This window comes from Culex pipiens, chromosome 1 (assembly GCF_016801865.2).
Source record: "Culex pipiens pallens isolate TS chromosome 1, TS_CPP_V2, whole genome shotgun sequence".
In the NCBI taxonomy this organism is placed as follows: Eukaryota; Metazoa; Arthropoda; class Insecta; order Diptera; family Culicidae; genus Culex; species Culex pipiens.
The window spans coordinates 4,754,993-4,782,546 of NC_068937.1; the positions used below are offsets into that span (position 1 = coordinate 4,754,993).

The 27,554-nt window shown below is 34.6% G+C and overlaps 1 protein-coding gene across 1 annotated transcript; it reads right to left on the reverse strand.

The window, feature by feature from the left end:
• Positions 1-175: 175 nt before the first annotated feature.
• LOC120432304 (histidine-rich protein PFHRP-II) lies at positions 176-15,132 on the reverse strand. The gene is made up of 4 exons (XM_039597490.2): positions 14,972-15,132; positions 12,587-13,058; positions 1,493-1,518; positions 176-1,243 (listed from the first exon to the last, which is right to left on the reverse strand). Exons 1-4 carry the CDS (start codon positions 14,981-14,983, stop codon positions 230-232), a joined length of 1,524 nt encoding a protein of 507 aa, XP_039453424.1. The 5' UTR covers positions 14,984-15,132; the 3' UTR covers positions 176-229.
• Between the last annotated feature and the right edge of the window lie 12,422 nt (positions 15,133-27,554).

A 27,554-nucleotide genomic window follows, 5' to 3' on the forward strand; every position in this document is an offset into this window, starting at 1 on the left:
AGCTAGTCCCGCCTCGGCGACCCTTAGCCGAGACACGAACCGGGAGAATGGTGACGTTTGGTTCGTTTCGGAAGGGCCGGCTGGGCGGGAAAATTCTTCCTCGTTTCGTTTGACAGTTTTTGGCACTCAATAGGGGGGTGGTCCGGAGGGTTGGGGTGGGGTTCGGTGCGCCGGGTTTTTCTAGTTTCTAGGAGGTGGTTTGGCATCTTGTGTGTGTGTTTGGGATGATCTAGTAGTCGGCGCGTTCGTACTTGGCGGGGTCGTACGAGCCGTCGTCTTCGGGGCCATGTCCCCAGGCAGGGGCGGCAGCGTGTCCGGAGTGGGCACCGGCACCGGCCAGAGCGTTCAGGTGGGCGGCCTTAGCGTGCTGCACCTCGGGGGTTTCGACTGGAACTCCGTTGTGGATCACCGGGATGTGCTGGGGTCCGTGCCAGGCACCGTACGACTTGGCCTCCTCGTGGTGTCCGTAGTGTTCCTGGGGAGCTGGGGCGTAGTGCTGGTGTCCCTGGACCTTGGCGTAGGCGGCGGCGTGTTCGGCCTTGGCGTGCTGCACTTCCTTGGGCTCAAGCGGAACTCCCTTGTGGATCACCGGGATGTGGATGGGTCCGTGCCAGGCCTTCTGGGCTGGGGCATGGTCCCAGTGTTGGTGGTGGGCGGCGATCGGGGCAGCAACTGGACCATGTCCGGTCTTGACGGCGGCGTGAGCGGCAAAGTGGGCAGCCTTGGCGGCGGACACTTCCGGGGTGTCAGCAGGAACGTATCCCCATGGGGCGGAACGCTTGTGCAGGCGGGACTTGGCTTCGGCATGGGCGGCGAAGTGGGCAGCCTTGGCAGCCTGGACTTCCGGGGTCTCTAGCGGGACGCCGTTGTGTCCCAGAGCAATCGGGTGCGCGTAGGCCCATGGGGCGGCATAAGCGGTGTAGGCCGGAACGTGGTGGGCGTGGACGTCATGAACCGGAACCGGAGCTGGTCCCTTGGGCAGATTGGTGGCCGCAACCTGGAAACCGTGGATCGGATCCGCGGTGTACTTCACGGTCTGCGTGTGACCATCTCCATCGACGTACGAGTATCCACCGTGGGTCACTCCATGGGCGTCCTTGGTCTCGTGCTTCTGCGAGTTCTGGTCAGCATAGCCGTACGAGTATCCACCGACACCGTCATGAGCCTGGTACTGCGAGGACACCGCATGGCCCAGATAGTGACCGGAAGTGGCCGAAGCCAGCAGCAGCACGGATCCCAACACCTGCGAGAAAATCTTAGGTTACACTTGGCATTTTCAAACACCGATATCTCATCAACGAAAACACGCAACAATCCCAAATTTCAAACACATTATTTTCTCGAGTGAGCACACAATAAAGTCCAATTTGCCTCCTCATAAGTCAAAACAAACAATAGAAGCACCGCCATCTTGTATTTTTTGACAGCTCCATACACTGTTAATTCAAGTTGATGAGACCAGCACAGAATTCACCCCCACAAAACTACTTACAAATGCTCTCATTTTGAAAATTGTAACTTAAACAAAACTTCACTATTGATTGTTCACTATTGAGTGCGCTGCTAAACCTCCTAGCTGAGCCTGTTGCTACCCGGACTAGGACTGTTTGCGAACTGTGCCTTTCTGGGCCGGAACCGTGCGGTTTTATACCTCAAAGTCCCTTCCACGCGGAGCTTTTCCGAAAAACCCTCCTCTCTCTCGCTCTCTCGATCGTTTTGCGGCTTTTCACGATCGATCGCGTGCCGGGGTCCGTGTGCCGCGCTCAATTTTCTCCGAAAGGTCCCTCTCTCTCTCGGTTTGAACAGCTGACCGCGATCGGCGCACAGATCAAAGCCAGCTTGGATGGTTCTAGAGCGGTGTGGTATGTAAAAAATTCATTGACCGCTGAGTTTTGTGGGGGGTGTGGATTAGCTTATCGCAGCAGGCCGATCGCGAAGGTGGCAAGAATTTTTTTTTTTTGCAGTTTGGGTTAGGTTGCTTGGATAGAAAGGGGCCACCCAAGGTTTTGGGTACTTGTTGCTGCTGTTGCATTGCGGATTTTAAGCGGAGAGTAAACGTTCTAATTTTATTGTTTGATTAGCCGGGCTTAAGCCGGGGTGTAGGTTGCTGTGTTCGCACTTTAATCGAGGAAAAGCTTTGGGCATGGGCAGGGCCGATGCAGTGAATAGACGGAAGACTAATGACTGTTTTAGAGTTATTTGGATCGACGCGGCGTGTAGTTGGGGCAAGGTTTTGCAAATTGTTCAATTTTCTAAAGGTGATAAAGGGTTGACTTAAAGGGTAGCACTGGTATCTGATAATTGACCGTTCAGGTTGTTATTTGCGATGAAAATGTTGCAACTCTGTAAAATGAGCTTTCAATTTGCTCGTGTTCCTTCAGAAATTGACAATTCAGCAGTTTCGTCCCTTAAAGAGTACTGAAGTCCCTGAACTAAACTTTAAACAAACTGCACGCTCGTTCAAAATCACTCAATTTTCGTCAAAACCGAACCTACTCAGAGATGAGTAAAGGATACATCTGTCAAATTTGTGTTAATTTCACTCAGATCTGGGTGAATATCCCTCAGTTTTTGCGAAATTTCTGCCCCCTTTACTCATTTCTGAGTAAAGTTTTGACGAAAACTGAGTTAATTTCAACGTGCGTGTGAATTTATAAACATTGCACGCGGGCTGTCAAACTTTTAACCTGAATCCAGAGTATTGGCTGATGCACGAAGTGATTTGTTTACCTTTTTTGGTACCCTCCGCAAACTTCAAACCATACAAAATTGCTGCCGGATCTTTTCCGGAGAGATCCGGAAAAAGATCCGGCAGCGATTTAATTGATTTGACGTTTGCTGAGGGTGCCGAAATGTTTGGTTATGTTCTGCTTGCAAAAAAAATGCGAAAACATGATTCTTCTTTCTCTTCCTCGCAAATGTTGGTTATCATGAGACTTTAGCTGATTTTTTAAGGCTGACCGCCGGATGTCAAGGTAACATATTTCATGAGGATTGTTACAGCTTTTTGGGGACACTCGGACAAGGATTTTCTCATTTTTGAGTTGAATCATTGTTTTAACAAACTGTCGTCTGATGTATTAATATTAAATTTATTTTTTTTGAAGTAATAGAGGCCACAAATAACATTAAAATCACCAAATAAATACAGCAAACTCTTTACTTTTTGGCAAATTGACTTAAAACTTTAAATTTTCAGATTTTTTAAATTCCAATATGGGCAAATAATTCGATAAAATTTTCTTGATATTAAAAATCTATTTTTTATAAATCGCTTCTCGTAAAATTAAAAATGGCTTTAAGTCGAATTACAAACAAATCACTAAAGAACTTTTGATTCCAAATTCAATTTTCACGAATACGAAACACAAAAAACCCAAATGTTCGAACGTTTTGTCCACTTAAGAAAATTGCATTTTTTTGTAGATCTTCGTAGATATTTGAAAATAGTCTATATCATAACCTAAATTTAGCCAATGACACCTAATCGATAAAAAATTTCTTCTCAAGATACAGATTTTCGAACATTTGCACTGCACTTTTCTAAGGAAAACCTAAAAATTTGTATGGCGACTTTTATGGAGAACCCAATGCTGCAAATAGGCTAATTTGGACCAGAAAAAATGATGGACAAAGTTTGTTCTAAATTTTAAAAAAATACAGTAAAAACACAATTTGTGGAAACGAAGAGGATTGCTCATATAAAATTTTCACAAAACTACGTATTTTTCCTGTATTTTCAAAATGCTATTTTACTCGAAAAATTTAAAAATAATTATTGTTTCAATATGGGTATACATATTTTCTAAAAAAAATACTTAAAATCTATGTTTTCTACAATATGGGTATCAAATAATAAGATTTTTTGATGCATTTCGAAAGTCATCAAAAATTTTTGAAAACACAAAACCTTTCTTAAAACAACGTATTTTCTAAAAAAAAATGCTTAAAATTTGAGTTTTTTAACAATATGGGCATCAAATGATTAAGATTTTTTCATTCATTTCGAAAGCAATAATTTTTTTTACAACACTCGGAATTTTCACACAACTTTTGAAAAAAATACTCAAAATTTAAGTTTTTTACCAAATGGGTATCAAATAATTGGAATTTTTCATACATTTAGAAAAAATAAGGCATTTTTTAAAAAATACTCAAAATGTTAAAAAAAACTACGTATTTTCCAAAAAAAACTCAAAATTTCAGCTTTGTTAAAATATGGGTATCAAATGATTGGGATTTTTTGACACATTTCGAAAGAAATAGGACCTTTTTTTGAAATTTTTAGAATTTTCACAAAACTACGTGTTTTCGAAAAATACTAAAAATGTCAGTTTTTTTACAATTTGGGTATTTCAAAAAAATGTTCAGTCAATTATGCTTCTACTCATGTGGGTATTTCAAAAAAATGTGTTGTAACTATCGGAATGTACAAAAACAACCCGATTACTGGATACCCATTTGTAAAAAACTATATTTTATCAAAAATACTTAGTTTTGTGAAAATTATGAATATTTTCGAAAATTGTGTTTTTTTTCGAAATGTTTGAACAAATTTCGATCATTTGATACCTCTATTGTAATGTTGTTAAAACACAAATTTTTAAGTTTTTTCTCGAGGAAAAAATGCATTTTGAAAATACAGGAAAAATACGTTTTTTCTTGTGAACATTGAACATTGTGTAATTATAATATCAATGGATAGTAGACATCATCTCGATTCCAAAACACTATAATTTTAGAAGTTTGGATGATTCTTCATAGGATCATAGCCAATGTCGCCCATATAGCCCAAATTCCATAAGCTCTTTGATTCAGTTATGCACGCCTCAGTTTAGCATCCCCCATATGCGGTGCTAAACCGAGGCACGACTGTGTAGAGTCCAAAATTGAATATTCAAAAAAAACTATTGACACAAAATTCTATATGAAATTTTTCACTTTATTATAGATACAAAAATACTACAAAATTTTATGAAAAAATAGTATTTTTATTATACTCTTATTTTTATAATTTGAAATATGGGTTTGAAACAATATTTTTCATGAATTTTCACAAAAATATTGTTTTTGCTTCAAAAAAAATGTCCTAAATTGACACCGTCAACTGGGTCGAATCGGGACACATGGGATAATTTAACGACGACGCAATATTGTATGGATTTCCACTGTATAAGGCTTTCTAGTCAGAAATTTACCAACACATTCAAAGTATGTTTACATGACAGCTGGACGTTTGTTTGCATCAGGTTTCCTATCTCTTTCTAGCAAAAATTTTTTGTCAGGCGACTTCTAGCTGGTTTTTTTGACTGACTGCCCGATATGTCAGCCAACATACTTCGCAGGGCTGTGACAGCTCCAGCTCGATCATTGTTTGCATCAGGACACTGTGACGAGGATTTCGTCATTTTTGAGTTAAATTATATTTTTTTCACTGTCTAGGCCCAGTTACAATTACGGGGAATGCTAGCAGATTTTGAGTTAGAAAAAATCTGGAGTTTTTTTTAAAGGTCCAATAAACCAAATTTCCAGTTTTTGCTTTTTGGGTGTTTTTGAAACCGCCTTGAGTCAGGGGTATTAAAAAACACCCAAAAAGCAAAAACTGAAAATTTGGTTTATTGGACCTTTTAAAAAAAAACTCCAGAAATGTTTTATACTATTTCTTTAAATGAGTATTAGAACGTATTTTTCTTAGCAGTAGCAATAAAACGCGTTGTTTTTGTTTGATAGTTAGATTGGGACTGTTTATTTGACGTTTTCTTGAGACAAGGTTTTAGAGAGTCACAGTTTCAGTTTCGGTACACCGTGAATTAGGGTTAGGCGAATTGCACTTTTATTCTACACTCAACAATTTTTATATGCGATTATCCTTTCAAAATTAGTTACTGAATAACTTAATTATTCCCAATTCACATTGGAGCTATTTTGTGGTTATATTTGAATGTAATCATAATAATTTATGACTTTAATCGACTTCGAAAGGTTTCAAAACACATTTTAAATTAACATAATTCTTATAAAATTAAAATATTGTTGGAGATTCCCAAACTATTTCAATGCAGAAGATACTTCACTTACTTTTGTACCTTTGAACTAGAAGTTTTGCTTAAATAAACTCCACAATTAAATCAAATTAAAGTGATTTCATCCAAATTTACCCAAAAACCGAGCAGTTGCATTTCCTCACCCGGCCCAAACCGGCGCGCAACAAGAACAACAATAAATCACTTAATTTGCCCATAATCGCCATAAATTAGCAAACCTGCACGTTTAACGTCGTTGGCCCGAAAAATTAATTACCCTCTCTCTCTCTCTATCTCTATCTTTCTCGGACTCTGCAGCTCCGTTGAAGCACGACGATCGGCAACGGTCAGCTGGGCGATGAGATAAGGAAAAATGCCGAAAAAATAAAGCTCGAGCTTGCCAGACCGAAACTCCTCAACTCGAAGAGTCGTCGAGAACGCAAATAGGTGTGAAAGAGAGCGACTAAACTGAGTGAGAGAGAGGCAATCACCATTAGCCACCTCATATTAATACAAGCTCATTAAACTTTTATTGCTTCTCATGGCATGCTGCGTGATCCGTGCACTAGCCATGTCCAATCTAGTGTGCAAGGCAAATGACCAAAACACGGGGTCTCTCCCCAGTTTAACTATATGCAAGGGTATGAAGGGTAGCCTTTGTTGAGGATATTGCACAAAAATGCCCATTGACTGTCATTATTGTTTGGCTTTTCGGGTCGTAAAAGTTTAGTTCTACGTCAAAAGTTGTGAGAACTAGTTTGAACCTAAACTTGACTTAGTTTTTCAACCGTGTAGCGAGAAACAAAAGTACGCATAACTTTTACCCACTTGTTGACAACTAAAAATGAGTAAATATGGAAGACTCAATTCTAACCGCTGTCCGTTTCTGAAAAGCAACATTCCACCTTAAATCACCCCCACTGCTGATCCGATTATTTATCATCACTCAATCAGCGTGTATGAACCTCGTCAAGAATGCCAAGCTTGCGTCCTAGCAGGCGGCGTCGATCATCGGAGCTGGGCAACATTTCAGTTCAGTGGATTGCTCGACGCACCTCACGCCACATGCGGAAAAAGCAATTATCGGCCTACTGGGTGCGAAAATTGCTCGCAGACATTCATTACTTGAGTGTCTCAAAGTTGTTGTTCGAACTGTCAAAAAATCATACACGCTCAATCAAGTAAGCTGAGCTTTTGAGTTTTCTTCCCTACTTTTGCTACATGGGCCCACACATTTCAACCCAAGTCCTCTTAAGAGCTAAACGTCTAAACTATCAACTACCTTAAACGCTCCGCTTAAGGTAACTAATCGATCGAAAGAAGAATAACCCCACAAAACGCCGAACCATTGGGGTTTCACACGGTTCGTCGTGAAATCGATTCCGGACCGCGTGATTTCAGGATGACCTTGCCGTTTCCCTTCGGCTGCCGTTTTGGTGCAGTGCGCGCAGCTAATAAAAATCAAAACAAACCGACCTTTGCAAGGTTGATTGCGCCCTGGAATTCATGAGCATACACACACAAACACATGCTCCACATTGTTGCATCCGATGAAGGCGGATGAGGTTAATTGCTCTATTGCGTTGGGTTTTTTTGAAGGGGTTGGGCAATGTTGTTGTGGTAGAACATGTCTAAAATTGGCTGCAATAGAATTTGGATTTCGTTCAGAAACTTAAATTTAGTCAAAACCTTACAGTCATCCCACATATTCGGAACACTTTTGTGATAATCTGTCATTAGCATGCCAAATGCAACTTTTTTGTCGACTCTACTATTTCTACGACCTTCATTTTAACATTCTCTTGCTATTCCACTAGTAAAAGTAGTCCCTTTTGAACAAAAACCTACATTTCAAGACTATTTTATCCAGAGTAGCAAAACACAAACAAAGGGTAAATTCAACTCAACTCTGAGTATCCCAAATCTAACCTTTTTCATAAAAAGGATACCTTCCATTTTCTCGGTTTAAGTCAAACCGAACCTACTCATAAATGAGTAAATACTCAAATCTGACAGATACCCCTCTTACTCATTTCTGAGTTAGTTCCGTTTTGACGAAAACTACACTCCAAATAAAATTAACCCATTTTTAATTCTCTTTTTAACACATCAAATCTATTTACGAAAAAAAAACACAGTTTCTGACAGTTTCTGACAATTTTGATTTGTTTGATTTGAGGGTATAAAAAAAGACAATTTTTAAGCTATGACCTAGCAAAGGCAAAAAATTGCAGTGCTGCTAAATTTAAAAAAAAATATTTTAAAAAGAGTTAAAATACAAATTTTAACGATAAATTGGATTTATAATAGTAATGTATATGTGAATTGATTATTTACTAGTAAAATGAATTGAATTGAAATGGAATAGAAATTTACAAAAAAAAATATAAGGTTTTCGTGATAAATCCTCCTATAGGAATGTTTTCAATTTTTGGCATTCACTCTAGCATTCACTGCTTTTTTCATATTTTAGTTTGGAATTCGAAAATCTTGATGATATTTTCATCAGACTCGATTATCCGAAGCCTCAATTATCCGAAGGTTTGCATGAGACTTCGGATAATCGAATCACGAACAAAACAAATTTGTTTTCGTATTTTTTTCATTTTCTTGATTTAAATACAAAAGTTGAGTTCTACGAGCTCATTTCAGTCAAATTTGAGTTGTTGATTTTCCATTAAAAAATAAAATGCATTTTTTTCAATATTGCATCACCACCATTTTGGCCGCCATCTTGGATTTAAAAATTCTATATCGTTTTAGCATAGTTTGGGGGTCATACCTAAACTCGGAAATCAAAAATTAGATAACGAAATTTTTTTTTCTGTGATTCGATTATCCAAAGTGAAATTTTTCCGAGTAATTTTGTATCATTTTTAACATTAATCAATTTTTATTTTTTTGTTGCTGAGATACCAGCATTTGAATGTTTAGTGCTATTTGGTGATAAACGCATGAAAAACCTAATTTTCCGGTTTGCATTTGATTAACCAAAGGTTCAATTTTCGAAACTTATTATCAATGTCCTGATCTTTTTGAAACACCATTATTGAAAAATACGGTACATTTAATCAAAGTTTTTGTTAAATACTTATTTATTTTAAGTCTGATTTGAAAAAAAATATCAACAAATAAAATAAAAATGGACGTAAATATATGTTTTCAAATATAGAGGTTTCCAAGTCAAATTTATCAAAAAAAAAACAACTTAGAAATTTATGATGTTCAATTCGTACGAATCTATTAGGACTGCCTACTCTTTTATTTCAAAGTAATTAGAATGTATCTCGGCCGTCCATCTCCCATAATTTCTTGATTAGGGCGCACTTTCAATTGAAAATTATTCTGAACAATTATGGAGTTTTAATAAACCCAATGTTATTTTTTTTTCGCTTTCTAGATATTTTTTAAACTGCCTTGAGTAAAAATTACTCAAAAACCCAAAAAACAAAAAAAACAGGTCCATTTGACCTTTTAAAAAAATCCAGAATTTAAATAACATGAAAGAATTTATTTATTTCTATTGAAGCAAATAAAAATATACTTGAAAATATTAATTTGAGCAAGATTATTGCGAGATTACTTGATTTCCAATGTTTCCATCTTTGACGTCAAGGAGTACTGGTTTGTTTTGCATTGTTTTGTTTATTTTATTATAAAAAGTTGAAAAATAATATTCTTATAAATATACCTACTTGATGCTTAATAAGGCTTTCTAGGCCCAGTGAAAAAATATAATTTAACTCAAAAATGACGAACTCCTCGTCACAGTGTCCTGATGCAAACAATGATCGAGCTGTAGCTGTCACAGCCCTGCGAAGTATGTTGTCTGACATATCGGGCAGCCAGTCAAAAAACCCAGCTAGAAGTCGCCTGACAAAAAACTTTTGCTAGAAAGAGATAGAAAACCTGATGCAAACAAACGTCCAGCTGTCATGTAAACATACTTTGAATGTGTTGGTAAATTTGTGACTAGAAAGCCTTATTCATCAAATTGATTTCTGGAGTTTTTTTTGAAAAGGTCCAATAAACCAAATTTTCAGTTTTTGCTTTTTGGGTGTTTTTGAAACCGCCTTGAGTCAGGGGTATTAAAAAACACCCAAAAAGCAAAAACTGAAAATTTGGTTTATTGGACCTTTTAAAAAAAAACTCCAGATTTGAACTATGCAAATACGGAAATGGTGCATCTTGATATCTTAGAAGGATACATGGGAAATTTTGCGATCTTTAAGAAAATATTACTCTTGAATGGATTTTATTTAACCGATCTCAAATAAAGAGTGCACGATTTTCAATAAATTCCATAATCCACATTTATACACCCGGAACCTAACTGAAACATTTTTTTATTGGATTTTTCGAAGAAAATCAGTTTTTAAGCAGAACAAGCTCATACTGAATTAGTATTTTACTTATTTAAAAATGTCCATAATAGTTCTGATTTGCACGCTGATTCCAAAGACGTAATTTTAACTAGAGTTGAATTCGCTAATCTAAAAAAAAAGACAGCTGTCAAATGCAAATAACGACCTCCCAGTCAAATCAATCCGAATTCTGAAACGGAATCTAATTAGAATCGTATACAAATTCCGTGTTCGAACCGATTGTTGCGTTTGAAACGGAATTTGTATACGATTCTAATTAGATTCCGTTTCAGAATTCGGATTGATTTGACTGGGCTGTTTGGAAATCGTTTGTGCACGCATATTCAACATCACTCAGTTTTCATCAAAACTGAACCAACTCAAAATTAGGTAAATTTGACATCTTTCAGATCTGGGTGAATTTCACTCAATGTGAATTCTGAGTAAAATTCACTCAAATCTGACAGATGCCTCAATCTAATCTAATCTAATCTAATCTAATCTAATCTAATCTAACACAAACGCAGCCAGTCCGATGAAAGCATGCTGGAAAGTCTTGTGATTAGATTACGCCACAAGCACTTTTCTTGTCATTGTTAATAATTGCAGTACATCCGAGAACACCCGAAAATGTATTGCAAAAATTAAAGCGGCCAGCCCTACTACGTTGTGTTTACCGCAGAGAGGATTCTGAGAACGGAACACATTTCACAGAATCTACAGGGGAGGAAGGATGCGTGGACATACCGTACCAAACGCTCCTGTTTACAGTTTCATATGTGTTATGTATAATGTGTTAAGTGTAAAATATAGTGTGCTTATATAATCAATTTAATATAATAATGCATTGAAATGGTCATTTAATAAAATCCCTTCACCTATCTATCTCTCTTGCCCGTGTGGATCAATCGGACCGCGCACTGGACTAACAATCCAGAGGTTGCTGATTCGAATCCCGCGGCGGGCGCTCTAAAAATTCTTTGTGTAGATATGGGTATCCGGCGCCGTCGCTCCGTGCCGTACTCAAACACTTAGGAGCCCAGGGCGGCGAAGTCCTTGTAGTTAAAAGGAAGACACTAGTGGTTGGTACTAGCAATGGTGGCCGACAGCTATAAAGTCAACTTCGTTTTTTTTCACCTATCTATAATAACCAAGCACACAAGCACACAAACAGCGAAACAATAGAAATGAAAATGAGCATGCAAAAACAAGACAGCGCGTCCCCGTGGTCAGCGCACTCTAAATAAATAACCATTGAACTTACCATAGAAAACTCTCAAATCTGACAGATGCCTCAATAGCTTATTTCTGAGTAGGTTCGGATTTGACGTTAAATGCTTGACTTTGATCAATGGGAGTTTTAAAGAATCTGTCATCATGAGTTCGAAATTTAAACACAACATTTTGGTTCGACTTTTAAAGTGATTGCAATATTTAATATATCTCTGTTTTTTTTTTGTTTGTCTCCACTACGGACACAAATAATCAAGTAAACACGAAAAATTACAATTTCAAGCGGGGGAGAGTTCGATTAGCATTTCAATAATTGGATTTCAATTGGATTTGCTTGCGGAAGCTAGTCCCCCGAACCGCACGGTGCGCACACACACGCCATTGATGGTTATGTTTGACAGATGTTCGCTTGTCGCTTGTCGTTCCGCGTCCGTTCTTGGATGGAGCACACGGTTGATGGTTCTCGTTGTGCGAAGGAGCGGAACTCCAAGTAGGCTGGGTGCGTGCGTTGGGCGTGCTCGTTGTTGTTGTTTTTGGTGCGGGGGAAAATTCTTCCTTTTCTTTGACAGATACGCACTCAATAGTGGCGGCGATCGTTGTTGTTGTTGTCTACTACGGATTGTGACACATGATTGTTGTTCTTTCGCTCTCTCTCGTTTTTGTGAGCTGGTGTTGTTGCGGTTGCAGTTGATCGTGGTTGTCCTGATTAGAATAATACTTGCTGCTGCTGCGTGACTTTTTCCGAAGCTCTAGCGCGTTTTGAAATACTTTTTACAATAGAAAAAATAAACACAGAAAGAGGAGGAGGGGGGGTCGGGGCTCTTACCAAGGAGATTGGCAGTGACTCTGAGTATTTTCTTTTTGTTATGATTTTTTAAAACATATCCTAAGGCCTAGCTAATTTCGAGGGGTTGGTGGTTTGGCATTTTTGGAGAGAAGGGGAAAATGGGAAAGGACAGGTTCCTTAGTAGTTGTGGGCATCCCACTGGGGCTTGTAGGAGCCATCGTCCTCGTGTCCGGCTGGGGCCCAGTGGGCACCGGATCCGGCGGAGTGCAGAGCAGCCAGATGGGCGGCCTTGGCGTGCTGGACTTCCGGGGTCTCAACCGGCACTCCGTTGTGGATCACCGGGATGTGCTGGGGTCCGTGCCAGGCACCGGCTCCGTGCCAAGCGTGGGCAGCTGGGGCGGCGTGCCAGGCAGGGGCAGCGGCGGCTCCGGGATGGCCAGCACGGGCAGCGGCATGGGCGGCAAAGTGCTGGGCCTTGGCGTGCTGAACTTCGGGCGTGTCAATCGGACCGGCACCGACGTGTCCGCGGGCGGCCTGGTGCGCGGCAAAGTGTTCGGCCTTGGCGGCGGCCACCTCGGGGGTATCGGCCGGGACGTAGTGCCAGTAGTGGGCCGAGGCGACGGTGGCCAGCAGCAGGACGGATCCGACGATCTGGACGGGGAAAAACATTGATTTAGTCAAAATTCCTCATTTTCTGAAAAACTGGCAACACTGCCCTAATGCTGTCAACAAATGAATAAAAACTAAACTTGGAATTTTTTCCGCCAACATTCTAGTCGAAAGCATTCAAAAATACTCAGATCACGTTAAACCTTAACTTACTCTAAATTGAGTATGGAAGGAAAATGTCAAATCTAGACTAAATTTTCAAAACAACCAATAAGTCATGAGTCACACTCAAATCTGTGAGAATAGCCTAAAGCTCTATTTAAATATTTATGTATACAATGGTAAAAAACACGATTAAAACCCATTTCTGATAACTTTTTAAATGTTTGGTGCTTAAAAATAATAAGGCTTTCTAGTCAGAAATTTACCAACACATTCAAAGTATGTTTACATTACAGCTGGAGGTTTGTTTGCATCAGGTTTCCTATCTCTTTCTAGCATTTTTTTCCAGTCTGCAATTTATAGCTGGTTTTTTTGACTGACCGCCCGATATGTCAGCCAACATACTTCGCAGGGCTGTGACAGCTCGAGCTCGGTCTTTGTTTGCATCAGGACACTGTGATGAGAAGTTCGTCATTTTTGGGTATAAATATATTTTTTTCACTGGGCCTAGAAAGCCTTATTGTACAAGACAACTTTTTTTTTTTTTGATAAATCAACTATGGTCCCTTTGGAATGAGCTGTCAAGAAGGACCTTTGCTGTCCATAAGAATCGCGAAGACAATTTTTTAAATTGATTTAAAAATCCATTTTAAATCCTTTGCAGTCGTACAAAGAGTCATTGTACTCAGAAAAATAAGCTTTATCGTTGTGAAAAATAATATCACAAATATAAGCTTAATTTTAAGAACCCAAAAAAAATCAAAGCATGCTTCTTTAAGGGATTAAGAAAATTTATTGACAGCTAGAGCAATATTGGTATCAAGAAGATCGACGGCCAGAAAGTCGAGAGTCGCTAAATGATGAGTTTTGAAGTAAATGACAAAAAAGATTTGAACGAGATATGATTTTTTTTGCTGATTATGGGTAAATTTGAAGTCAAATTTTAAAACAAAAATTTCTTCATATTTCAAAATGTTTATATTGTATCTCTTATGGATAGTAACTTTTATTGATTTGTTTTAAAAGCGTAATTTATTCAACCTTAAATTTGAGATCATTAAATTTGATTTAAATGTTTGTAAATTTATTAATCGAAGGAAAATATGCTTTTGTTTTTTTTTAGTTGATTAAACTGTCAAGCCGAGTTTACACGATAATTTTAAAATTACAGTACTAAATTTTTGTCTCATTCTACCGATAATTTTATTACAATTGGTTTTAAATCACAATAAAAAAAACTTGTAATTTTTGTATGGGTGAAAAGTAAGTTTGTATCTCCTAAAATTAAATTTCAAACAAAGGTAAAATATTTTATATAAATAAAATTACGTTTTATGTTGTTTTAATCGCACAAAATATAATTAAAAAATTAAAACTGATGAAGTAAATTATGTGGAATTGGATGAAAAAGTTGAAAAACCATTTAAAATCACAAGATAATAGTAAGACACAATTCTTAGATGATTGCGCTTCACATAAATAAAACTTAGTTCAAAATTTTAAAAACATTTTTTTTTTTGTCATTTTCATGATCACGTTCGAAGTCACATCAGAAAGACGAATTTCATTGTAAATCAATCACAGTTGGCCAAATTTCACGAAACCACCTGCTTTGATTGAACTTGCAATCCACGATCTTCAACAATTAGTTCTCTGCTCAAACTTTTCTTGTCCCCACTTTTTGTATCACTTTTGACAGTTCTTGAAATTTTCAACAATCACCAACTTTGCAGTGTTGCCATTTTTTGCACAGGTTTTTTTTTATTTCATCACATTTATAATAAACTACTTACGAAAACCTTCATTTTGAGGAGTAGTTTGTTGCGTTTTTCTTCACGAAACGAAAATTCACGGAAATCACTATTGAGTGCCTTTGAAACCTCCTTGGGGTGGGTATCTGTGCCACACTTGCCAGGACTGTTTGCAAACTGTGCCGAAACAATGCCAAGGGACATGGTTTTATACCCCCCCAACACAAGCTGCTGCTGGGGTTTGTTTTCCGGAACACCCCGACGACGATCGGCACTTGCTCTTGTTCGTGCACACACAGGAAAAACTGTAACAAACTCTTTTTGCTCGCTCTCTCTCGCTCTCACCCGCAACCGCGGGTCCGAATCGGCGCGATCGGCTCTTAATCGGCCAAGAAGCCAAGCCAAGCAAGTGAGACGCGAAAGATATGTTGGCAACCCTTCCCCCCTTCCCCTTAAGACAAACCAGAACTCGAGACTCATTCGACCAAATTATTGCCAGAGTTATCGGGGTTGAGAGCGGCGGCGGCGGCAGCGCAGTAGGCTTTGGCAACCTGACAGACCAGACCAACAACACAAGAACCCACAAACATGAACCACAAGAACATGTGGCGGAATATCGACAAACTTGCCCAAACAAAGCAGGCCCTGTCTTGGTACTTGTTTCTGTAGTTCTGCACGTACTAAACGCGCGATCACTTGCACCTTAAGAGAACATTACAGGGAAAAAAGAGGTTAAGAACGCTTTGGATTGCTTCATTTCCGCAGGTTCGCGAGAGCTGTCATCCAGTCAACGGTGACAACTGCTGGCAACACTGCCAGCGTCAATTGCGCGTGCATGGGTCGCCCCAATAAAGCGATTGAATAATAATAATGGCACGGCCTGCCCCGATTGATCATGTCATCGCGGCGTTGTTGTTGTTTCGCAAGAGGAAGAAAGGAACACGTGGTGGTGACCTTGCTTTCGCTTTCCGCGACGATGATAATTTTATGTGTGAGTGTGTGAGGGCTGCTGCGATGGGCGGATCGAGAGCGCGCCCCCTTAAGGTAATACAAGCCTACTGGGTTGGCAACACTGCACAATTACTTTCAATTTCATCAGGTTACTAAAAGTAAGATTTTGTTTAATATTATTTATTTCCTGGCAACACTGCTAGCTTTGACAGTTGGACTGTTGTTATTTCCAATTTCTAAAATTAGAGATCAAAATCGTGACCCAGCAAACTTGGCAACACTGCCCAGAGCCAACTGTCAGTGCGGGAAGAATAAAGATAATTTGCTTGTTGCAAATTAATCAGATGTCGCCCGCGACACATATGCATTTGATGCAGTAGATGGAGAGCACGATGAGAAACTAGTTTTCACCACCGGGCTGGACTGAGACCGGTGAAGTAACGCCCGACAGCCCGGCAGGTTGTTACAGATTTTTCCCCGCATTTCTATTAAATGATGAAATATTACGACATTGAATTAATTTGCATGAAGAGCCGAGACAAGTGCCGTTAGAAAATGAGAAGAGATTTGAAAAATAAATATAAAATGAAAAGAGCAAATTTCCATTAATTGAACTTGAAAAATTTCCTCTTTGTGCTACTATGGCATAAAAACATGACAAGGTTGCCAGAAAATCAATATTATTGAATCGGAATGAAGTAACTCCTTCTCTTATTCCAGAAGGCTTGGTCAAACCAGTTGTCTGTATCTGCATTAAAATATCATACAAATCCTCAAAAATCTTTGAAATTTTGAAAACTTCAATATCTTGAAAATTTAAAAATCTTTAAAATCTTAAAAAAAAATTAAAAAAATTGAATAATCTCAAAATTTAAAACAAAATAAAAAAAATATCTTGAAAATCTTGAAAATCTTGAAAATCTTGAAAATCTTGAAAATTTTGAAAATCTTGAAAATCTTGAAAATCTTGAAAATCTTGAAAATCTTGAAAATCTTGAAAATCTTGAAAATCTTGAAAATCTTGAAAATCTTGAAAATCTTGAAAATCTTGAAAATCTTGAAAATCTTGAAAATCTTGAAAATCTTGAAAATCTTGAAAATCTTGAAAATCTTGAAAATCTTGAAATCTTGAAAATCTTGAAAATTTTAAAAATCTTGAAAATCTTGAAAATCTTGAAAATCTTGAAAATCTTGAAAATCTTGAAAATCTAGAAAATCTTGAAAATTTTAAAAATCTAGAAAATCTTGAAAATCTTGAAAATCTTGAAAATCTTGAAAATCTTGAAAATCTTGAAAATCTTGAAAATCTTGAAAATCTTGAAAATCTTGAAAATCTTGAAAATCTTGAAAATCTTGAAAATCTTGAAAATCTTGAAAATCTTGAAAATCTTGAAAATCTTGAAAATCTTGAAAATCTTGAAAATCTTGAAAATCTTGAAAATCTTGAAAATCTTGAAATCTTGAAAATCTTGAAAATCTTGAAAATCTTGAAAATCTTGAAAATCTTGAAAATCTTGAAAATCTTGAAAATCTTGAAAATCTTGAAAATCTTGAAAATCTTGAAAATCTTGAAAATCTTGAAAATCTTGAAAATCTTGAAAATCTTGAAAATCTTGAAATCTTGAAAATCTTGAAAATCTTGAAAATTTTAAAAATCTTGAAAATCTTGAAAATCTTGAAAATCTTGAAAATCTTGAAAATCTTGAAAATCTTGAAAATCTTGAAAATCTTGAAAATCTTGAAAATCTTGAAAATCTTGAAAATCTTGAAAATCTTGAAAATCTTGAAAATCTTGAAAATCTTGAAAATCTTGAAATCTTGAAAATCTTGAAAATCTTGAAAATCTTGAAAATCTTGAAAATCTTGAAAATCTTGAAAATCTTGAAAATCTTGAAAATCTTGAAAATCTTGAAAATCTTGAAAATCTTGAAAATCTTGAAAATCTTGAAAATCTTGAAAATCTTGAAAATCTTGAAAATCTTAGAATCTTGAAAATCTTGAAAATCTTGAAAATCTTGAAAATCTTGAAAATCTTGAAAATCTTGAAAATCTTGAAAATCTTGAAAATTTTAAAAATCTTGAAAATCTTGAAAATCTTCTTGAAAATCTTGAAAATCTTGAAAATCTTGAAAATCTTGAAAATCTTGAAAATCTTGAAAATCTTGAAAATCTTGAAAATCTTGAAAATCTTGAAAATCTTGAAAATCTTGAAAATCTTGAAAATCTTGAAAATCTTGAAAATCTTGAAAATCTTGAAAATCTTGAAAATCTTGAAAATCTTGATAATCTTGAAAATCTTGAAAATCTTGAAAATCTTGAAAATCTTGAAAATCTTGAAAATCTTGAAAATCTTGAAAATCTTGAAAATCTTGAAAATCTTGAAAATCTTGAAAATCTTGAAAATCTTGAAAATCTTGAAAATCTTGAAAATCTTGAAAATCTTGAAAATCTTGAAAATCTTGAAAATCTTGAAAATCTTGAAAATCTTGAAAATCTTGAAAATCTTGAAAATCTTGAAAATCTTGATAATCTTGAAAATCTTGAAAATCTTGAAAATCTTGAAAATCTTGAAAATCTTGAAAATCTTGAAAATCTTGAAAATCTTGAAAATCTTGAAAATCTTGAAAATCTTGAAAATCTTGAAAATCTTGAAAATCTTGAAAATCTTGAAAATCTTGAAAATCTTGAAAATCTTGAAAATCTTGAAAATCTTGAAAATCTTGAAAATCTTGAAAATCTTGAAAATTTTAAAAATCTTGAAAATCTTGAAAATCTTCTTGAAAATCTTGAAAATCTTGAAAATCTTGAAAATCTTGAAAATCTTGAAAATCTTGATAATCTTGAAAATCTTGAAAATCTTGAAAATCTTGAAAATCTTGAAAATCTTGAAAATCTTGAAAATCTTGAAAATCTTGAAAATCTTGAAAATCTTGAAAATCTAGAAAATCTTGAAAATCTTGAAAATCTAGAAAATCTTGAAAATTTTAAAAATCTAGAAAATCTTGAAAATCTTGAAAATCTTGAAAATCTTGAAAATCTTGAAAATCTTGAAAATCTTGAAAATCTTGAAAATCTTGAAAATCTTGAAAATCTTGAAAATCTTGAAAATCTTGAAAATCTTGAAAATCTTGAAAATCTTGAAAATCTTGAAAATCTTGAAAATCTTGAAAATCTTGAAAATCTTGAAAATCTTGAATATCTTGAAAATCTTGAAAATCTTGAAAATCTTGAAAATCTTGAAAATCTTGAAAATCTTGAAAATCTTGAAAATCTTGAAAATCTTGAAAATCTTGAAAATCTTGAAAATCTTGAAAATCTTGAAAATCTTGAAAATCTTGAAAATCTTGAAAATCTTGAAATCTTGAAAATCTTGAAAATCTTGAAAATTTTAAAAATCTTGAAAATCTTGAAAATCTTGAAAATCTTGAAAATCTTGAAAATCTTGAAAATCTTGAAAATCTTGAAAATCTTGAAAATCTTGAAAATCTTGAAAATCTTGAAAATCTTGAAAATCTTGAAAATCTTGAAAATCTTGAAAATCTTGAAAATCTTGATAATCTTGAAAATCTTGAAAATCTTGAAAATCTTGAAAATCTTGAAAATCTTGAAAATCTTGAAAATCTTGAAAATCTTGAAAATCTTGAAAATCTTGAAAATCTTGAAAATCTTGAAAATCTTGAAAATCTTGAAAATCTTGAAAATCTTGAAAATCTTGAAAATCTTGAAAATCTTGAAAATCTTGAAAATCTTGAAAATCTTGAAAATCTTGAAAATCTTGAAAATCTTGAAAATCTTGAAAATTTTAAAAATCTTGAAAATCTTGAAAATCTTCTTGAAAATCTTGAAAATCTTGAAAATCTTGAAAATCTTGAAAATCTTGAAAATCTTGAAAATCTTGAAAATCTTGAAAATCTTGAAAATCTTGAAAATCTTGAAAATCTTGAAAATCTTGAAAATCTTGAAAATCTTGAAAATCTTGAAAATCTTGAAAATCTTGAAAATCTTGAAAATCTTGAAAATCTTGATAATCTTGAAAATCTTGAAAATCTTGAAAATCTTGAAAATCTTGAAAATCTTGAAAATCTTGAAAATCTTGAAAATCTTGAAAATCTTGAAAATCTTGAAAATCTTGAAAATCTTGAAAATCTTGAAAATCTTGAAAATCTTGAAAATCTTGAAAATCTTGAAAATCTTGAAAATCTTGAAAATCTTGAAAATCTTGAAAATCTTGAAAATCTTGAAAATCTTGAAAATTTTAAAAATCTTGAAAATCTTGAAAATCTTCTTGAAAATCTTGAAAATCTTGAAAATCTTGAAAATCTTGAAAATCTTGAAAATCTTGATAATCTTGAAAATCTTGAAAATCTTGAAAATCTTGAAAATCTTGAAAATCTTGAAAATCTTGAAAATCTTGAAAATCTTGAAAATCTTGAAAATCTTGAAAATCTTGAAAATCTTGAAAATCTTGAAAATCTTGAAAATCTTGAAAATCTTGAAAATCTTGAAAATCTTGAAAATCTTGAAAATCTTGAAAATCTTGAAAATCTTGAAAATCTTGAAAATCTTGAAAATCTTGAAAATCTTGAAAATCTTGAAAATTTTAAAAATCTTGAAAATCTTGAAAATCTTCTTGAAAATCTTGAAAATCTTGAAAATCTTGAAAATCTTGAAAATCTTGAAAATCTTGAAAATCTTGAAAATCTTGAAAATCTTGAAAATCTTGAAAATCTTGAAAATCTTGAAAATCTTGAAAATCTTGAAAATCTTGAAAATCTTGAAAATCTTGAAAATCTTGAAAATCTTGAAAATTTTAAAAATCTTGAAAATCTTGAAAATCTTGAAAATCTTGAAAATCTTGAAAATCTTGAAAATCTTGAAAATCTTGAAAATCTTGAAAATCTTGAAAATCTTGAAAATCTTGAAAATCTTGAAAATCTTGAAAATCTTGAAAATCTTAAAAATCTTGAAAATCTTGAAAATCTTGAAAATCTTGAAAATCTTGAAAATCTTGAAAATCTTGAAAATCTTGAAAATCTTGAAAATCTTGAAAATCTTGAAAATCTTGAAAATCTTGAAAATCTTGAAAATCTTGAAAATCTTGAAAATCTTGAAAATCTTGAAAATCTTGAAAATCTTGAAAATCTTGAAAATCTTGAAAATCTTGAAAATCTTGAAAATCTTGAAAATTTTGAAAATCTTGAAAATCTTGAAAATCTTGAAAATCTTGAAAATCTTGAAAATCTTGAAAATCTTGAAAATCTTGAAAATCTTGAAAATCTTGAAAATCTTGAAAATCTTGAAAATCTTGAAAATCTTGAAAATCTTGAAAATCTTGAAAATCTTGAAAATCTTGAAAATCTTGAAAATCTTGAAAATCTTGAAAATCTTGAAAATCTTGAAAATCTTAAAAATCTTGAAAATCTTGAAAATCTTGAAAATCTTGAAAATCTTGAAAATATTGAAAATCTTGAAAATCTTGAAAATCTTGAAAATCTTGAAAATCTTGAAAATCTTGAAAATCTTGAAAATCTTGAAAATCTTGAAAATCTTGAAAATCTTGAAAATCTTGAAAATCTTGAAAATCTTGAAAATCTTGAAAATCTTGAAAATCTTGAAAATCTTGAAAATCTTGAAAATCTTGAAAATCTTGAAAATCTTGAAAATCTTGAAAATCCCAAGAATCTTTAAAATCTTCAAATTCTTCAATCTTTTAAAAACAATATACAAATGAAGTCCCCAAAAATTTCAAATTTTGACGGTGCAAGATTTTAGAAAATCTTCAAGATCATAAATAAATAAAAACCAGTTTTTAAACCTAGAATATTCTAAAAAATAACTATGATCATAAAAATAAAATAAGTTTTTTTAATCTAAAAAAATAAAAATAAATAAATTAAAAATTAAATTAATAAGCATTTTTTGAAGTTTATGTCCTTTGACTTTGACCAAAATCTAAAAGAAGCTAAAATACATTTTATGCCTTTTCTTATCCAAAATTTTCGAAGTTTTGACGAAAATTGTTTTTTTTTTGTGATAAACATTTTTTGAAAAGAAGGGCGAGATGAAAAATATTTGCATCGACCTCAAAAAATAAAAATATCTTAAATCGATTTTTATTTAAATAAAAACCTAAGAAATCACAAAAATGTTTTAAATCTGAAAAACTACAATAAATTTGAAATTAGAATCTCAAATTTTGAACACATTGTTAAAATTACATATTTTTTCCGTTTCGTTTGCTATCGGCAAGCAGCAAGGTTCATTTATCTCATAATTGGGTATAACTCGGTAAACGTGTTGAACAAAAATAAAACAAAATTCTTTTTTGAAAATTTTTTCATTACAGAAAAATTTATTAATTTGACAAAATTTAAGGCAAAATTTACCTTGGATTTAAAGTTTTAGTGATATTGAGAAATTAAAAGTGCTAGGGGAAATTCTCGTATCTTTGGCAGGTTAAGCTCTCGCTCCAAACTCCATCCAATTTGCTGATTTTCACTATTTAAACAACTAATTTTGCAAAACTTTTGGTAGAAACTTGCTTGCTAACTTCTTATTGAGCTATTTATCACTCGATTTCAGTTGAAAACGCTTTTATTTAGCTTTAATTGCATGTCAAAGTTCTGACCTGCCAACATTAGAGGCACGCTGGAATTAGATGCTGTTCCCCTACATGGAGTTAAACTTTCTGTGAAGTTTATCACGACAGTTGCGACAGTTAAACTTCATGTTACCGACTCACATTTCTCTTTTTAATTTCTCGATTGGATAAAAGTCAATTTAAAGTGACAGGTGAATGTTGTGAAAACAAAACAAAACACGCTTACGAAAAAACTGCCCATTTTGGGTTAAAATATGGTATTTTGACGTTTCTGTAGAAAAGTGTTTTTTTTTTCAGAATTACTCTGCGAATTAGAATGTTGAAGAAATGAATAAAAAATTGGCAGTGTCAAAGATAGATATTATCTTTTTTTAATCCCACAGAACATGCTTCCTGCTCGAGCCTTTTCAAAGCTACAATTTGCCTCTCTATAGGGGAGATGGGGGTAAGACGGCCACCCTAAGGGAGAAGTCTAATAAAATTTACACAACAGATTATTTTGATCTCAAATTACGTACATATTGTTCTACTACTAGTCCATTATAGAAATGACATAAATTAGTTAGTCTAAAAACCAATTTTCATTACTTTTCAGGAATTTTAAAAAAATAATTGAAATCGTATATATATGAAATACGCGGGGTAAGACGGCCACCCATGTGGGGTAAGACGGCCAGTGCTATAAATTAACTTAATAACTTTGCTAAATCCACCCAAATTCCTACAAGGTTGGTTGAACAGACTTCTCTGAACATCATAACTATTTTGGTTGAAAAAATCAGGTTTCAAATGTGAAGAAAAATGCTGTTTAAAAATTTTCATATTTTGGCTCAGTGAATTTCATATTATTGCGACCACATTTTATGAAAAACTGTGATTTTTTACTACAAAACAAACACAATTTGATGCAAAATAATTAGTTTGTGTATTTTGATTAGAATAAGTAAATCAAAATTATGTAAACAATATTAAATTAGCGATTTTTATGAAAAGTTTGATAGGATTTTATACTATTCAATAAGTTTTGCTATATCACAGTAAAGAATGTTGTCGAAACGGTAGTTAACAGCATTTTGATTAAAAATGGATAGTTTTATTGAAATTGCTTTTCCTTATCTACAAATATGTCTTAATAACCGTCAAAAATATAACCTATATCAATTAAAATCTACAAATTACGGGTGGCCGTCTTACCCCCGGAGGAGGTGGCCGTCTTGCCCCCAAACAAATTATTTTTTTTAAACAATTTTTGTAAATAGCTCATCGCATTTTTTAAACTTTTCCGAGGGACATAATCTAGGGAAAACTTCAATTTAACATGAAAAAATATTTGAAGACAGGAAAACATATTGTTATCTAACAAAAATGCCTAAGTTGTTATTCATGAAAATTACATCCAGTTTCAAGTTCAAAAATTATTTGTTTATTTTGAGCTATTTTTATACTATTTCAAACAATATTTTTGGCAAAGGTGACTCCATATGCATTATTTAGCATGAGGAACAGTATTGCTAAACATTTTAGTAATATTCATTAGTATACTTAGTAAAACAGTGGGGTGGCCGTCTTACCCCGCCTGGCCGTCTTACCCCCAGCTCCCCTACAATAAAACTCACTTTTTGCACCGATCTTGTTTACCCCTCAATTAGGCAGGAATTTAACCCCTTTTATCTAATTCAATTAAGATCGCAGCTCCACCTGGAGCCATTCACTCTGGGCGATTGAATCCTAAATCAGATTAAAATGTGCCGATCCGAACCACCACCTCCACCGTTGTGTGTATTCAAGAGACCCAGCCCCGGCACAAGATTACCATCGATCAATTATAATTGTCCGCATATACCTGTCCCTCCGACTCCAAGCAAAGCGAGCTCCCTCAAGGTCACCGCGGTCCCCGGAGACTTGTCGATTTGCAGGTGTCCAACCTCCACCCTCTGGAATCTGCACGATGAGAGGAACCCCTCCCCGCGCCGTAGTAGTAGGCGTTGGAGCAGTGCGCTGCTCCATATGTCAAGCTGTCACTTTTTTTTCCAATATGGCGATCGGGCGCGTGGTGACGCAAAAAGTGCACACATTAATGCGGTTATTATTATTATTTCAAACTTCTTTTTTTTTTGCTGTGGCGGTGACAAGTCTCGGATGAAGTTGTTGGATGGCCTGTGAGCGCAGATGAAAGTGAAACCCGGCGATTTACGCTTTGCGATTCGCGATCACCGATCGGCAGTGTTGCCAGTAAATTTTGCACCAATGTCAAGAGCAAAAGCTGCGTAAACCTAACCTCAACCTAGGTGACATTGACAAACGCATGTGGGGCTGGTCACCAGATCGCAATCTAGTTGGCGCTGGCAGGACTTGGTCGCAGTAGCCCGGGCTGTCATGTCACCGCACGCGGCCTACTATTAAAACACGATCATTCGAGTTTAATCATCCATGTCAGAGGGGGGAATGCATATCTGTGCGAATAAGCTTCCCGGTTTTTTTTACTGCGCTGAAGTTGGACATTATGATCAGATTAAAAGTTGCGCGGCCATAAATTCTCGTGCGGTGCTAAAACTGTCCAATTCTTGTTTAATCAGATCCACTTGAACGCTCCAAACGGGTTGTACTAAAACATTGTACTACTAAATGTTACTCGCATTTTTTTGTTGCTAAAACTCGCGTACTACTAATTGATTCCGCGGAATTCCATCACCATAAAGAGCGACACCCTAGTTGGCCTCCTTGAATTAATTAATTCAACAAGTAGGAACGATTAGATCAATCTGTTTTTTTTTTGTTGCTATTTCGACAATTTTACGCAACGAATTCTTCCGAATCACTCACAACATTGATGCCCACTTAGCAATCCTCGCAAATTCGTGTAGCCCCTTTGAAAAATGTGAAAAATCTGACAGCTAAGCTTGTCTTTTGCAAAGGGGCTATCATCTGTCAAATTGGTTGAGATTTCAACAAAACATTTTGACAGCTTGCAATCGTCGACGTCATAAAAAGGGCCTAACCCAAACAAACCAAATTAAGCGTCGCAAAGGGCCACTCAGCAAGAACGATAAAACTACTTTGAGAAGAGACACAAACCATCTCACGTCGCTCGTAATTCGATCCACTCCGACTAATTGATTCCCCGTTCCGGTTGTCGTCGTCGTTTGCGTGAATGAAAGACGAGATGGGCTTCGTTTTTGCTGTTGTTGTTCTTTTTTTCGTTCTTGTCTCAAACATGGCTGATAAGCAAAAAAAAGGATATCTCTGCGAACCTGATTGATGATTAACTGGCGAGGAATGCTGGCCGGTTTAGTAGCTTTAAATGTAAGGATTTATGGCTTCTGGTTGAGCAACGGCGCAATAATTTGGAAGTATGGCATGATTCTTTGAGGGTTTGCTTGAAGAGTTGCTCGCTCCCTCAAACTTGATTGGTTAAATTTTTATCTAAGCTGGAAAAGAATGGTTGGGCAGGTTCTGTTAAACGACTGTTTTTTTATCAAAGTAGGCATTGATGGTTGATTCTGCTTGAAATTTTAAACACTTATTTTAAATAAGACTTGATTTTTTTAAATGTCTAATAAATCTAAAATTAATTCATTTTCGAGTTCGAATAAGAATTTTCAGGAGTTAAAATTTCTTTAAAAAAATCCAAAATTGATTTAAAAGATTCCAAAACGATGTGATTTTCAAACTTTTCGAAATTTTCAAAAACTTTGCGATTTTAAGATTTTTAAAATTTTGAAAGGTTTTACAATTTTTAAAATTTATGAATTTCTAAAAATTTCAATATTTTAAAAAAGTTGATTTTCAAAGTTTGGATTTTTGAGATCTGAATTTAATTTCCAAGTTTAAAGATTTTTTTGAAATTTTATCAAATTAAAGCAATGTATGATTTTTAAGATTTTTAATATTTTCAAGATTTTCAAGATTTTCAAGATTTTCAAGATTTTCAAGATTTTCAAGATTTTCAAGATATTCACGATATTCAAGATTTTCAAGATTTTCAAGATTTTCAAGATTTTCAAGATTTTCAAGATTTTCAAGATTTTCAAGATTTTCAAGATTTTCAAGATTTTCAAGATTTTCAAGATTTTCAAGATTTTCAAGATTTTCAAGATTTTCAAGATTTTCAAGATTTTTAAGATTTTCAAGATTTTCAAGATTTACAAAATTTACAAAATTTTCAAGATTTTCAAAATTTGAAGATTTTCAAAATTTTAAAGATTTTCAAAATTTTCAAGATTTTCAAGATTTTCAAGATTTTCAAGATTTTCAAGATTTTCAAGATTTTCAAGATTTTCAAGATTTTCAAGATTTTCAAGATTTTCAAGATTTTCAAGATTTTCAAGATTTTCAAGATTTTCAAGATTTTCAAGATTTTCAAGATTTTCAAGATTTTCAAGATTTTCAAGATTTTCAAGATTTTCAAGATTTTCAAGATTTTCAAGATTTTCAAAAAAATGTTTTTGAGATAATCAAGATTTTTAATAGTTCAAAGATTTCAAGATTTACAAAAATCAATAAATTTAAATTTTTCATGATTTTTTATTTTGTTCATATAACTTACGCATATACAAATTAACTCAGTTTTCATAAAATCCAATTCTACTCAAAATTGAGTTGAGTAATCAGATTCGAGTACGGGTATGGGTTTAGAAAATTGAAACAACAAAACTGTCACTTTTGACAGTGCACGCTCAAGGAAAATCCCAATCCTTCTCCTCCCCCTATCGCATTCTGCAAAATGAGCGAATCAAAACTTTTCCAAAATGAAACCCATTCCAGCTCACCAGCTCAGAGGCAAGTGCAATTTGCTGAAATGCACAAACACAGTCGCGCGAGCTTCTCTTCGAAATTAAAACAAGCGAAATTAATTTCGCTTGTTTACCTCGCAATTTTCATAAAGAACTGTCAGTTTGCGTGCGCTCGAGGATTTCCTCGTTTTTTTTCATTTTATTTTATTTCGCTGATCCTGCCACTTATTTCGCCCCCGTGCCGTAATTACATTTTCCAACTTTTCTCATAAAACAAGCTCCGAACGGCCTCGATTTCATTCACTCTCGTCACTTCAACTTTTTTTTTATTTCTGGAAGC

What these genes read in the sequence shown, in the direction of transcription:
- LOC120432304 (XM_039597490.2), bottom strand. An exon ending in GTGGGATGCCCACAACTACT is followed by an intron (nt 1,519 to 12,586) that starts AAGGAACCTGTC and finishes GTTTTGTTTAAG; the next exon opens with TTACAATTTTCAAAATGAGA. An exon ending in TTTTCAAAATGAGAGCATTT is followed by an intron (nt 1,244 to 1,492) that starts GTAAGTAGTTTT and finishes ATTTTCTCGCAG; the next exon opens with GTGTTGGGATCCGTGCTGCT.